Source organism: Aphelocoma coerulescens, chromosome 2 (assembly GCF_041296385.1).
Source record: "Aphelocoma coerulescens isolate FSJ_1873_10779 chromosome 2, UR_Acoe_1.0, whole genome shotgun sequence".
Taxonomy (NCBI): Eukaryota; Metazoa; Chordata; class Aves; order Passeriformes; family Corvidae; genus Aphelocoma; species Aphelocoma coerulescens.
Genome location: NC_091015.1, coordinates 55,029,432 through 55,044,192, shown reverse-complemented (window position 1 = coordinate 55,044,192; position 14,761 = coordinate 55,029,432). Strand labels below are relative to the sequence as shown.

At 42.0% G+C, this 14,761-nt stretch overlaps 1 protein-coding gene across 1 annotated transcript in view; it reads right to left on the bottom strand.

Annotated features, from left to right (window-relative positions):
• AVL9 (AVL9 cell migration associated) overlaps positions 1 to 14,734 on the bottom strand; it is a 41,599-nt gene extending 26,865 nt beyond the window's left edge. The window contains exon 1 of the mRNA XM_069007558.1: positions 14,602 to 14,734. Coding sequence (XP_068863659.1) covers positions 14,602 to 14,667 — 66 coding nt within the window. The 5' untranslated portion in view covers positions 14,668 to 14,734. The remainder of the gene's footprint in view (positions 1 to 14,601) is intronic.
• Positions 14,735 to 14,761: the final 27 nt, after the last annotated feature.

Sequence of the window (14,761 nt, the reverse complement as noted above, 5' to 3'; positions counted from 1 at the left end):
TGTGAAAGATGAGAGTACCAAGGAAAAGTGAAATTCTTCACCTTAACACACGATGTCACTGTCTACAACTGCTGCCAACTTGAGAAAAAGGCACAAAGAAAACACCATGAGAAATCAGCCTCGCTACCTGCTGTATCAATTTCAAGTTTTCTTATTCCTTGTTATGGTGGATTGACCCTGCCTGGACACCAGGAGCCAACCAAGGCTGCTCTATCACTTCCCTAGTCACCTGGGTAAAGGAGAGAAAATATAAGGAAAGGCTCATAGGTCAAGATAAGGGCAGGGAGGGATCACTCACCAGTTACTGTCATGGGCATAACAGACTTGACTTGGGGAAATTAACTTTATACCAATAAAAAAGATAATAAGAAGTAAACCCAAATCTTGAAAACACCTTCTCCCCACCCTGAGGTGGGTTAATTCCTTCCTGGACTTAACTTTATACCTGATTCTCTACCTCTTCCCCCAGAAATGCAGAGGGATGGGAACAGTTCGTGGTCAGTTCATCACATGTTGTCTCTCCATCCTAAGAGGGAGGACTCCTTCCTCTGCTCCAGTGTGGGGACCCTCCCCCAGCAGACTGCTCCATGAACTTCTCCAACATGAGTCCTTCCCACAGGCTGCAGTTCTTCGTGAACTGCTCCAGTGTGGGTCCCTTCCAGAGAGTGCAGTCCTTCAGAAACAGATTCCAGCACAGGTCCCCTGTGGGGTCACAAGCCCTGCCAGGAGACGGCTCCAGCAAAGGCTTCCCACAGGGCCACAGCTTCCCTCAGGCTTCCACCTGCGCTGGCATGGGGGTATCTACAGGTGGATCTCTGCTCCACCACAGACTTCCATGGGCTGCAGGGGGACCGCCTTGCCTCACTGTGGTCTTCATGACAGGCTGCAGGGGAATCTCTGCTCCAGTGCCTGGAGCATCTCCAGCCCTTCCTTCTTCACTGGCCTTGGTGTCTGCAGAGCTGTTTCTCTTACATACTCTCACTCCTCTCTTCTCTGGCTGCAATTTGCTTCTCTGTGATAACTTTCCTTCTTAAATACATGATCCCAGAGGTGCTACCACCACCCAATGGGCATTGAACAGCCCTGGGTCTGTCCTGGAGCCAGCTGGCATTAGCTCTGTCAGACGTGGGGGAAGCTTCTGGCAGCTTCTCAGAGAAGCCACCCCTGTAATCCCCTGTAACTATGAGGAATCCATCAAGTACTTTAAACAAAATACGCCACTAAGCAAAAATGAAGAGCATCTGCCTTCCAAATGAGAGACAAACACTGGAATTAGCATCCATACAAAGAGCAGAGAAACTGTCTGCCATTTAGTACACACATACATCCTGAGAATTCCCTGCTATCCTTTTCAAGTCACAGATAAGAAAATTAAAATGGTAGAAGTTTCACGTAAATGTCTGCAATATCATACCTTTTGCTACTGTTCAGATTCAAACTGGCTGGCTGAAAACACTGTTTACAGAATTATTACTGGAATCTTGCAGGAGTAACTTTAGAAACAAATATAGCACAGTTTCTAAGTTTAAAACATAGATGTCAAGGAGCACCTACACTTATGTCCTGACTCAGGTATTTTATTTCACTGCACAGCCAACAGAGTGGGATTCAGATTCACCCTCTGAAGGAGCTTCTTTCTACCAAATACAGAAGAAGCCCTGAGTTCCTTAGATTCCAGCAAATACCTTCAAAGCATCATTCCTGACAGTGAAATTAAGGATTTAAGACATCATTGTTTCCAAGCACCTTCAGAATTACAATTGTATTTTGTACTCCAGCCAAATAATGAATTAGGAGACAAATTTAAAGGAAAGAAGGGTAAGATGAGTCAAGCTACATGAAAAACACGTATTCACTAAGGAACACTCCTTTTTAAAGTCCAGAATAAAGCCCAGAAATCTGGCTCCTGTGTTCTTTTGACAGTGTGAAATTTGCTGAACAACTACTTTGTTCTAGCTCACAATATGCTGTCAACACCTCAGCTACTATCAGATAATCCCAGCAACAGGGACTTCTGCTGGCTCTGAATGTTCCAATTTCAATAAACAGGACAGGCATTAATGACACCAATGACAATCTTGTTTTCTATTAGTCGTCTTCTTTCAAAAATTTGTTTTAATATAAATTTCTGTACGCATGTGTGTGTATAAGAGAGAAGATCACAAAATAAATCAGAAGACATAATAAATCAGAAGATCACAGATAAATCAAAACTAAAACTGCTTAAGTGGCCTTAAATAAACTATTTTACAGATATAGTTTATGATAGACCTGATTTACATTATGACATACTATTGTTCCTCCTCCTCCCCAAGAGGATCCATTTAGGAAGTATCCTGGTTTCTAACGAGGAATCACATTCATGTAGTTTAATAGAACTGCTGCTGGTCAAAGTACCAAAAGGGTGGAAGTAACAGAGAAACAGGAAAAAGGACAATCCAACAGCCAGAAAAGCATGCAATGCCCGGGAGGACTTCCTTCCATCCCTCCTCCAACTTAACAGCTCCCAGCGATGAGAAAGTTTGACTTTTTGATATTGAGCAGTCACTGCAGGTGGGATTCATGTCAGCTGACTATGTGTCAAAAAGCAAGATGTCCGAGGCAGTTTTCCTAAGCGTTCCGCATAGTCAGAGAAAACAGACACACCTGCAGAGGATGATTCATCTGATCTGTTTCTTTCCACCACCTCTGAAGAGAGCTGGCTCTAAGCCTAACTTGTAGATGACTGACTTAACGCAGATGAAACTCACCCTAACTGTTCCCCACCCTCTAGATGTTCTGCTTCATTTCTCCAGCTTAATTTGCAGATTTGCATCAATTGCAGTTAGGAATCCTTTGTACGGAAAGAAACCATTATTTCAAAAACAAAGTATTATAAGAATATTGAGCAGCCTTAAAAAAATGGCTAAAACCTCACAGTTCTTGCAAATTATGAAACTGAGCAGTGCACATGGATAAAGGTGGCAATAATGGAGTAAACAGAATCTCAGTTCTATCACTTCTGAGTTTTCAAACAACTGGAGTCTCAGCAAAAACCTCTTCCCAGCCTGGACGTGCAAACTACAGTGTACTGCTCCTAGGGAGGGCAACTTAAAAAGTTGTTTTCTTATCATTTTCCACCTTAAAACCAAAATAAGCCATGACAGGGGGAAGATATGGGACTACTGAAGAGACCTGTCTCACATCTCCTTTTCACCCTCTTCACAGAATGAAGAAAGAGGAGCTCATTTTTAATTTAAATATAATGGCTTTTTATGTAAATTCATCCATATATGCATGTGCATGCATAAGGATGTACTTAAATGTCCCTGTATGTCATTAATATATGTATCATTACAAAAATGCCCACAAATATGAGAAATAAAATCTTTTCATAAAGCTCAGTAGTCAACAGGAACAAAGAAATACACACGTTTTCAGAGCTGAGTCAAAATTTTACAGGTTCGTGTCTCCTCAGTTGAATTAAATGAACAAAATGAAATTAAAATTCAAAGCTGAACTCCTGGGAGACTTCAAAATAAACTACATAAAACATGAATTAGTATCTCCATGTATTTCTTACTCTTTCAAATGTCAGGGATCTTCATTCCAGCTGGAAATACTGCTCACGCCTGTCAAGGGGTTTTGATGGCAATGCTTTTTTCCTGTTCAGACTGTCATGTTCTGCAAGCAATAGGTCCTGATGGATTTCAGAATTAAAAACAATACAGAATATTGTCTTGAGATTTAGGGTAGAAATTATTAACTGTGCTCTTCGCTACACAAAATACTTCAACTCTTGTGAATTATCAAGTTAAAATATATTTTTAAAAAACTACTTATTTCTGGAACTAACATTTTTGATTTTTCTGGGATTCTGCAGCAATAACTAATCTTTAATATGCAGTTTGTATAGAATCTAACAGTAAGGATGCAAAGCACCAATGAACACACAATTTCCTCCAAGTTGTGGAGGAAAAAAAATCCAGGCAATCTGTTTTTGTTCCTTGTCTTTAAGGCACTTCCTAGCCAGAATAAATTTACTACACATTCATTAAGTCACAGTAAGAAAACATAAGAGCAAGCAAGGAAAAATGCATTTCAGTTCATACATCTAAGAATTAATGATAGTTTTTCTTTAAGAAAAATGCATTGACAGTATCTTCTACTAAATTACAAGTACACAATCAGAAGAGAGGATAAAAAAGGACACTGATAAAAGAGGGATTTCCAAATGTACGTGCATGTCCACCTAAACTATCGCACTCGGACATTAGACAGGTAGTTGGCATTAATTTTACACTCAGGTAAGGTTGTTCTCCTTATCTGTGAAAAGTGCTTAATTGTTAATCAAAGTAAGATCCCCAGTGAGCACTAAACAGTGATAATTTAAGATGTGCTGGCAAGTCAGTATAACCTTCCCATCCTTCCCCTGCTTCCCACTTCATCTACTATCATGTTTGAATTACAGTCACAATATAAACTCTCCTCTTTAGTGTAACAGGTATTTTGGAAGATTTCTCTTCAGATTAGATATGAAAAAACATCTGGAGCTGAGGAAGTTTTTGCATTGGTACAACGGAGACATTATTTAATCTCAAAAAAAAATCTCAAATATTTAGAGTGAGTATTATGTTAAAGACTAAGGATGCTTTCAGGAAGTTACAGAATCTAATTTACAGGAAGCATACCCTAAAAATTGCTTTGATGATCTCTCCCATTGCTTCTACTGCAACAAATAGGTAGGATAACAGCTTTAAATGAAGAAAAGGAGATCAGCAAAACCCACTAATTACATTTCTATTTAGAAAATCTTTTCCCTTCATAAATCATTACAACACATGTAATTTCAAGGATACCAACCCTTCCTCTCTAAGAAAGAAAGGCAGAAATATGCTAAATAGAGTACAACTCTAAGCAGCAGCAATCAAAAAAAAAACCCCAGCAGATGAAAATTAAACCTAAAACTTGATACCTCTTTACAAATAAGTCAGTATTTGTTCTTCACTCAAAGTAGGGATTTCTAAAATCAGTTTTCCTGATTTAATAATCCTAGCATAGCCAGACCCAGAGAAGACCAGCACACTAATGATCTTATTTGAATCACCATAACAACAGCAGCATGCAGCCAAATGAAAATCTAAGAGCATTGTTTGTCTTTCAGCACTAAGAACAATTTATTATTCAAATAACAATTGAACATAAATGACAAACTTTCCCCTTTTTTGCATGGCAGAACCAACAGATCAGGATCTGCAAGCTGAAGAGCCCACACACACAACAATAATGCCTATGCAGTAATATAATGACCTCTAACAGCAGAGTTTTAAATATATATTATACATTTATATAAATATGAATATTTGTAACAACTATGTATAAATGCATACAAAAATATATATGAAGAATACATATGATACATATGTATTTAAATATATTTTAAAATATACTACATATGCAAATAGCAACAGCAAAATAAATCCCTGTATTACAAGGAGGCAGAGCGTAGTTGTTTCTATCCTTTCAGCTCCTGAAACTGGTACTTCCTCACATTCCCATATTGCTAAAGCCATAGAGTAGCCACTTACACAAGTTCTAAGGCACCATTTGTATGCACAGTATCAACATTCAAGTTTGCTTCAAAAACACTATGTTAATAGTTCTGACTCTTACCGAGGCCCTTAAAAGATAAAATAACCTGAAACACAAAGATATTTGTTTTCAAAGTCATGCTAGCATGCATTCTAGACACTCTTTCCAATTATTTAACACTTTATTTTTATTGTTATAGAGTTCAAGCCCTACATAACTCCTGTGCTTTGGAACTTTGGCTCTTATCAGTCTCTCTGAAGAAAGTAAACAACAAAAAAACCCCCCAAGCTCCTCCCAGAAAAGGAACTTAATACTACTGCAACCATTCCAGCCAAGGGGACTTGCTAGGGAATTCCGTGCCGTCAAGACAAGATTCGTACCATTACAGAAAGCAAGTTAGAATTCATATAGGAAGAATTCTGGCAAGAGAGAGCAGTTGCCCGCATTAAACAAGCGAGGGCACCCTAATCTCCACCCCTAACAGAGATGTCTGTCCAACGCAGCAGCCAGTGCCGACTGCCGTCAGCAGCAGCCAATTGTTCACCCACAGATCAGCTCTTAATGTCCATCTTGGTGCCCGTGGGCTCTTAATGAGCACACCCAGCTACAAGGACTGTGGCATTTCCCCCCTCCAGGGACAGCACCCAGACCTCACAGGCGAGACTCAGCCTTTCCCCCAGCTCTGCTCCACGCCCGGCTTCCCAATAGGAAGGAGCCGGCAACAAGTTGACAAATGATACCACTGAATCCACCTTCCCCTGGGGAAGTAGAGGACCAGGACAGCAGGCATGCTTCTAAGCACTTTTACTCATCGATCTAGAAATAGCCATGGTGTGTCATTCATCCAGCATCTACTGCTGAACCAACGCAGTCCAAGCGAGCCATCACTCGGTCTTACGAGCCAACAAGCACTCAGACTCTTTGCCTCGGGACATATGATGGGCCCAGAACTGCTCTTAGCGAATTTGCCCCTTCCTTACACGTTTCAACATCAGAATTACTCCTGAGAGCCAGCAAATCTAGCTCACTACTACGTATGAGGCTGAGAAGCTGCACAAACACAGTAAGATAATGAAGTACAGAACACGCTCTGCCTCTCACTAACCCCAAGGAAGCCGGCAGGAAGCCCCGTGTCCTGCCCCCCAGCATGCTGGGGCAGGCAAGGAATTTCCGTTCACATTCTGTGCCCACAGCTTTCTTTGCTGTTAGAAACAGCATGAGACAGCATGCTGCCTAGGTGTATTAATTCAGCACCTCATACAAGCTATGAGATGGATTACCAAAATTAGGCACAGATGACCAAGTAAGGCAATATTAGGACAGGGAACCCAAAGTTGAGTCTTGCAAGTTCCAATTTACTCCAGCTGGAGTGACCTCTGTTCAGTGATTTTACAGCTTTGAACCTCCCTCTACTCTATATGTATGCAAATTATGTTGCCAGGAGCCTGAGTCATTATTTGAAAACATTCTGAAATAGGTAAATGAAAGAGGCAATGGAAGTACAGAAATACATGTTTTATTGATTTAGCATTCATTCATTTATTCAAGAGAAAGGCCAAGATTCCTGGCACAGGATATTTAAATAACTATTCAGATGTTATGACACATACAAAGAACAGACAAATCATAAGATGAAAGCTAACTATGACGACCATGGGAAGCATTATATAACTGCAAATGGATATTTAGGAACCTTCTCTCAGCTTGCACATCAAGGCAACTATGGAAAAAATATCCAGTATGGAATCCTTCCTTCAGTATGGAATACTTTACTTCCCGGGCAGGTCTTCACAGAAGTGACTGCAAGATTATCGAAGTACAGGGCTCTTTGAAAAACTAAACAAAGAAACAAAACAAAGAAACAAACAACTCAACCATACCCCGAAGTTTTTCTTGAACAATGAGCACTAAATAAAATGTAAGTGGATTAAACAGACATGCAGAAAATAGAACTCATCATTAACTCTACATAAGAGATCAGAATCTTCAGTATTGTTTACAGAAGTACATGTGTACTCAGCAACTCATTGTGTATTTAAAATTACTAGCACCCCATGCCAATTAGAGTAGCCTTACAAATAAAAGCTAAAAGCTTCTTTAAAAGTTACAACCTGTTGAGCATAAAATCCACATATTTTAGACAAAAGACTAATCTTTCATACTTGATGTATGCTATGATTAACTTTATTAGAAGATTTCATGCTCATAATGGTCCTTTAAAGTGCTTTAATATTATTCAAGCAGGGAACAAAACCAAAGGAACTGTGCTAATGTTTACAGGTTATCATCAACAGAAACAGGAATAAAGCACTTCAGCTTGATTCCAGTCTAGTTCCTTTTCAACTTATTTTTATTTCTGTTGTACCATTAACAAGATCTTGTTTAATCACTAGATGAGCTTACCTATTCCATAATACCTGCCTACTGTGCTCCCCCAAAACAAAGACACAAGGAATTTAAAGACAACAAAGTATACACTTCATTCACATGTTTAAGAGCATCAAGCACATCTAAGAGGATCACAGCAACTACAGGAATGACAAAGATCAAAAAGAGAAAAAAGTAATTATCCAGTAAAGCAGAATCTTAGAAGAAAGGCAGCAAACAAAACAGGGACTAAGACAGGTTGGAAGTGTTCCCCTGAAACTTCTCACCCATGGAATCTATGGAAGAGAACAACTTCAGTATTTCCCTCTTGAAAAAACGTTCTGCAATCAAGAGACCTGGCAACGTAGGCAGTTCTCAAGAGCTGATAAAAAGTGCAGGCTGACCTTGCTCATTCCTTAGACATCTCCTAATTCTGCAAAATCAAGCCTAAGTTGTCAACATTTCTGCTTAAAGACACCTGCTTCCTATGCACAAGTGAAACAGGCCATGTGCACAGACTGCTCAGGCCATGTCAGGTGCTGATTTCTGCAGACCACAACAAGCACCATCTTCCAGAGTTCAAGTATTTGAAGCCCTCAAATGAAGATCACATACACAATTCAGGAAGGGAAGAATTAAAGGGCATTCTTCCCTCTCAAAGACTGTATTCAGGCCCTTCTCTTAAACTGATTATCAGCCATTTCACTCCTGATCTTAGGTTTCCTTTTCATGCCAGAAAGAAAACCCTTGGTCAGGCAAAAGAGGGGGATTGGTCTTCAAGCACAGTCCACACAAAAACAGTCTCACACAGACAAGCACTCAGACTCTACTTTGAGAAAGCAGGCATCACATTTACATTATAAAGGTCACTACCTTGGAGATCCTTATGGCAAACTTTGGGATTCCATGGAAATATGCCTTTTGGTATTTACAGTAATCCACTCCCATCTCTGTGGGAGTTTGAAATGTCATCCTCCACAGAAGTACAGAGAAGTGGGTCAAGATACACTGCCATCATTTCACAGATCAAACAAAGGCAAACAAAATTGATCCGCAGTGTGAGCATTCCAGGACACACTTCCTCACCTTCCCTACCACTCACAATTTGATTTTTTTTCCACAACACAGTAAGAAATGCATACGTTAAAGAGAGCCAAGAGTAATGTGGAATAATTTTAAGCTCTTTAGAGGATACATGAGACAATGGTCACCTGCTGCCCAAGGTCAGCAGTGATGTGCACAACTGCTCAGGACACCAAGCGCAGAAAAGCTGGGCCTTGCCCCAGATGAAGTGAATTAATTCTGTGTGGCCTCACTGGTGGTGACCCAGGGCCCAAGTTCACTCAGATGTGATTATCTTAGAAGCCTTGCAGCATCAGGAGAAGGTGGGGATTGTTGTGGCAGGTCAGGCGTTGCATCACGAAAAGGACCATGCACTTTGTCAGCAACCAGCCAGGGGGTTTACAGGGACTTGTGCCTAGCTCTCCTACCCCCAAGTTTTTCCAGCTTTGCTGAAATGTTTCCGTCCTCTCCTTTATAAATACACCAGTTCTCATTTTAACTCTGCCTTCAAAATGAATTATTTCTAGAGTACTTGTGATATTTTAAGCCTTCCTACACCCTCAGAGACTATTATCTCTCTGCTTCCCAATGCAAATAAAACTTGGAGACAGAGCTCAAGCGACGGTCACAGCACACATAATCATTACTGGAGAACTGCACCTCAGGACTTTCAGTCTTATACCTTCACTATAAAGTAAAGGTCTTTCCCCGTATTTTCAACACAACTTGCATCCGCTAGTCAAGGTCTGTTCGGGTTACATATTTGCCAGAGACTTCTTTTATAAGGTAGGTAAGGACCTTCCACACCAGTTAATGCTTTCAAAACTTAAAGTGTTGTAAGGCAAATTAAGTGCTTTATCAGTCACTTGTATTGAGAGAAAGTGTTTCATGATTCTGAAAAAAAGCTTTCCCCTTTTTTGCTCTGAAATCACTAGTCACTCACTACTACAGTTCCTCAAAACTACTGAGGAATGTGTTATCAGCTGCTCCAGAACAGAGGCACAAATGGCCCTGAAGTCCAAGTCTTACCACCCTACACTGAAGCAGATCAACATAACCTGATGCAGTAGGTAATGAGTTGAGTAGCTACAGACACTCCAAAACACATCAGACCATTTCTGCGGCAGATTTCCCTTATTGCCACTTTGTGCCCCAATGCTTTTGTGCCTTGAGTTCTGCAGAGCCTGAGAAGTGTGTGGAACTCCTACTGCACCAAAATTGTGGGTGTTACATTAATGGGAAAGAGTTTGAGCTACTACACTGCGCTTGCTGTTACTTTTTCCTGAGGCCACTCCTCTTATCCATAGCAAAGAGGGATCAAAAAAGGAATTTTTCATGTTTGTCATTTCATTTCAGACGCATGAAAATCATGATTGAGTGCATACTGCCCATGATTTCTGCCCACTGTGGGACATTTACTATTTAATGACTCACTGAGCAAGGTTCCCATAATAAGTCAGCCAGAGCGTACAAAGCCAAGAAACCAGTCACCATGCCTGCTTCCTGCCAATTGCCATTCCCTTCCTTAATGGGCCTGTTGAAAGTGTGTCAAATACTAGGTGGACCTAGCAGTTTGCAGCCAAGTTTCTCCTCCCATTCTCTGGACACTGCCATAACTACCTCTAATCCTTAGCAAAAAGAGACAGCAACCAGCACTTCTTGCATATCTCCTCGGATTCACAGTTCAACTCAGTAACTAAGGGGCCTAGAGAAACAGGATGGCAATCTGCTCATGTAGACAAACAAAGGCCTGCAGGTTCTCCAAAAGTTTACTCCATACTTGCTAGAGAAAACTCCTCTCAATGTGTCCACAATTTTCAGTGCTTTAGTTTTCAGATAACACAAAGCCTTCATGATAGTGACTGGCAACTCCCCAGCTTCTAACAATTGCCTGGGAAACTGGATCCCCAGACTAAGCTATGTACATACGGCAAAACCTCACTTTTTTCTTATATTCCAGCAAAAGGACCCCCAGTTAAATAGTCAGCCCTTGGAAGGAGCATGAGGAACAATTGTGGCGCTCATATTCCCAATCCAAAGGCACATAGAAAGAGATTCTCTGACTCTCCTTCTGTTTCAAAAATAAATGCATATGGATTGTTTTTCAAGTCTGTGAAAGAAAAAGATATTTCTATACCTTTCCAAACTGCACATCAAAGTCTTTTGCATGTTACACATTTCTTATCCTATAAGTTAATCAACAGGAAGAGCTGTACATTTCAAGGGATGAAGCTTCAGAAGCAATGGTAGCTAATGAAAGAACCTTGCATCAAGAAATCCATAGAAAATCCCAACTCCACATGCATTTCCTAGTAAGACTACAGAAAAAAGAGGTGGGAACAGAAATTGAAAGGAGCCTTCTCAGGCAAACCACGTTGATTCCTGTTAGGACAGGCAGCCTACGTCTATGATCTCTCAAGCTTTCCAAATTCACTCTGAATGATGTCCACTTGAGCACTGCTTTTGGACCTTTGCTTTTCCACGTGTCAGTTTCAGGTATGCAGCACATCCTCAGACAGTTCATATTCACTAGTTCTTGTACCAACACTCACTTAGATTAAATGGCTGTTTTATCCTCCTCACTTTTAACTTTCCAACAGTTTCTTGGAATATAACTACATGTAATGCAGCGTTTCAATGAATACCTCAAAGACCATTATAGATACTTTAAAGGTCATTGAGAGCAGCCCTGCAGAGAAGGATTTGGAGGTGATGGTTGATGAAAAACTCAACACGAGCCGGCAATATGCACTTGCAGCCCAGAAAGCCAACCACATCGTGGGCTGCATCAAAAGGAATGTGGCCAGCAGGTCAAGAGAGGTGATTCACCCTCACTGGTCTTCTCCTTGTGCCCATGTATCTGTCCTCTGCAGCTGTCCACCTGGCAAACAGAACCTGTGAAACAACTACCTCAAAAGCAACCCATCAAAACAAGGCTTGCTTTTTGGTCACGTCAGTTCCCCATTTCAGCTTACCACACAACTGCCTCTGCTTTCCAGTACTGAAGAGGCAGGAGAGAAAAAGGGAAGAACGTTCCTGTACTTACAGAGGTGAATACAGCCTCAAAGTCTACTTTGTTCGCCTGTTTAGGGAAGCTCTTCTAACGTTCTCCTTGAATACAGACTGCCCAGGAACTATCTTATCCAATTCTGGAAGAGAGAATCTGAATCCCTTTTTCTGAAAAGTGGATCAGAATTTATATGCATCGATAAACATCACATGATAGTTTTACATTCATTGTCATTCTTGTCCTCAAATCACACTGCTTTGGTGACTTAGCCTTGATCACATGCAGTCTCATTTCTCTTCCAGACATTTCCTCATGTCAATTCCCAAGCTTATAGTTATTATTCATTCCTATTGCATAACTTCATCATGCACCCCATTTCTATAAATCCAGCATTCCTTGTTGTCCAGCTCTTGCATGACTTTCCAGTTTTCCTTAGAAACACTGATTCCTCAAGTTTGCTTATCATAGTTCAATTTTATGGTGTAAACAATACCAGCACCACTTTCAATCTCGACAAACACTTCTTGCAAGTACCTTTCAAACCAATAGTTCCTCTTCTGACTCAAACCTGATTCTGCTTCCTCTCCTTCATACTACTCTTTAGCCAAGTACCAGCTCTTGCACTAATTCTCCTGTATCTCTACCTTAAAAATAAGTGTGATCCATTATCAAGTTCCCAGCAGACTAGAGCTACTCCATTTCTTTCACAGAGAAAGGAATTCAATCACTTATTCTTATAAAAGATGCAGGTCAGTCAGGCATGATCTATCTTTAGCGAATGCACATAGGACTCAGTCTACTTAGTTTCATGTTGTTAATTAATTCTTCCCTCCAAAAATTCTCTAGAGTCTTGCATACGACTGATGTCAAACTCATTAGGCTATAGCTGTGCAGCTCCTCGCCTCCAGTTCTTTCAGGAAACGTTTTCCATAGTTCAGTAAAAAATATGCTAAGTCAGAGGTAGGACACATTTAAAATTAGATTTCTGTTTAGCTTTCCCTTGGGCAGCCTTGCTGGTTGTGGTTCTACTGACTGTCATTCTATTCCTGCAGTTCTTCTCCCTGTGACTCAGCTACCCTGTCCCTTTCCCAAACTGCCTTCCTCTCCAGCTCCTCCAGGTCATTTCTTGAGATAAAGAAAGCTTCAGTTCAGAGATATCCGACCTAATTTTTGACAACACCTCAAAATGCACTTCTACAAACATTTTACTGGCAACGAAATAAAATTCACTGCTACTAATTTGTAGTTTGGGGGGTTGTTTGGGTTTTTTGTTTGTTTTTTTTTTCTTTGCATCAACACTGCTTAATGTACAAGAAAATAAATACACACTCCAGAAGAAGAGAAGAAACAGAAGAATCAAAAGCCTAAGTCTTTTCCAAGAGGCCAACAACAAGGAGAGGGCAAAAATATGCTCCTCCTCCTACAGATACACAACTAAGGCTCACCTTTTAACAGTGTTTGACAAGAAGGTGCCTGATAAATATCACAAACCTCACAACCCAGATGATCTAACTACTTCACAGGAACTGATCCTGTGAACATCCATATGTGAACAGTCCCCAGACACCCTGAGGAGAGAGGATGCATTAGAAAACCATGCACATCTTTCAGAAATTGAGTTATTGCACCTTAGCCTCTGAGATATTGTGCTTGGATTTTTTTCTGAAGCAATAATTTAATTCTCAAATAACTTGTATGGAAGGTATTTATGTCAGATCAACTCCTGTATAACAATAACCATAGCATCCATTAGGGTCTTGGCAATTTTTATAAAGGCCAAGAACTTACTATGGAAACAGATTCACTGGAAATCCAACATTATGTCTATCTGCTCTTGTCACAGCAAAGCAATTTTGTGGGCAGCCCAGCTGGGCAACCGCATCTCCTGCTTCAAGGGTTAAAAGAGAATTAAAACAATCAGAGCATAAAACAGCTATGAAATACATGACATAAAATCCTTCTACCTTACAGGCTACACGAAGCAGTCAAGCATTTATGAAAGCAGGGAAGAGACAGGCAAAGAAAACTTAAATCCAGGGTGGGCTTGTTCCCCTGGGGCAGTTTGGTACAAGATGCACCTGTGAGCACTCACTGCTGGGCCGGCAGGCAGAGAGGAAGGTAGACTAAAACATCATTTGGGTTTTTTTTCCTCAGAACTCTGTCTGAACGCATTAAGCACGCACAACTCGAAACAGATACGGTGCCACGGTGTGCGCTGTCGCCCCTCAATCCCAGGAGCTCGCCCCGCCAGCCCTCGCTCCGCCTCGCTCCCGGCGGGAGCGCCGAGGCGGGGCGGGAATGGAGGCAGCTCCATGACCACGAACTGCCCGGGGCGAGCCCAGTCACGGCCCAGCCAGGCATCCCCCGGCCGGGGGAGGAGGCGGCCAAGAGGAGCCTCGCCGGCTCCCAGCGCCTCCTTCACCGCCCCCTGACTGGAGCGAAGCCCCTCGGCCCCGCCGGACGCGCCCCTCCCGCAGCAGCTCCCGCAGCCGGGCAGGCGCCGCTCGGCGCGGGGGAGGGGACCGGGGGAGGGCCGGGAGGAAGCGCAGGAGCGGACCGGCGGGAGTCGAGGGACAACCGCGCCCCCTCACCTGGCAGCCCTTCTTGTGGTGGAAGCCCACCACCACGATGTGCAGCACCGGGCCCCGCTTCTCCATGGAGCAGCCGGCGATGGCCGCGCCGGAGGATGCCGCCGTGCCCGGGCTCTCGCTCCGCCCCTCGGGGTCCGGCGGGGACGCAGCCCCGGCAGCC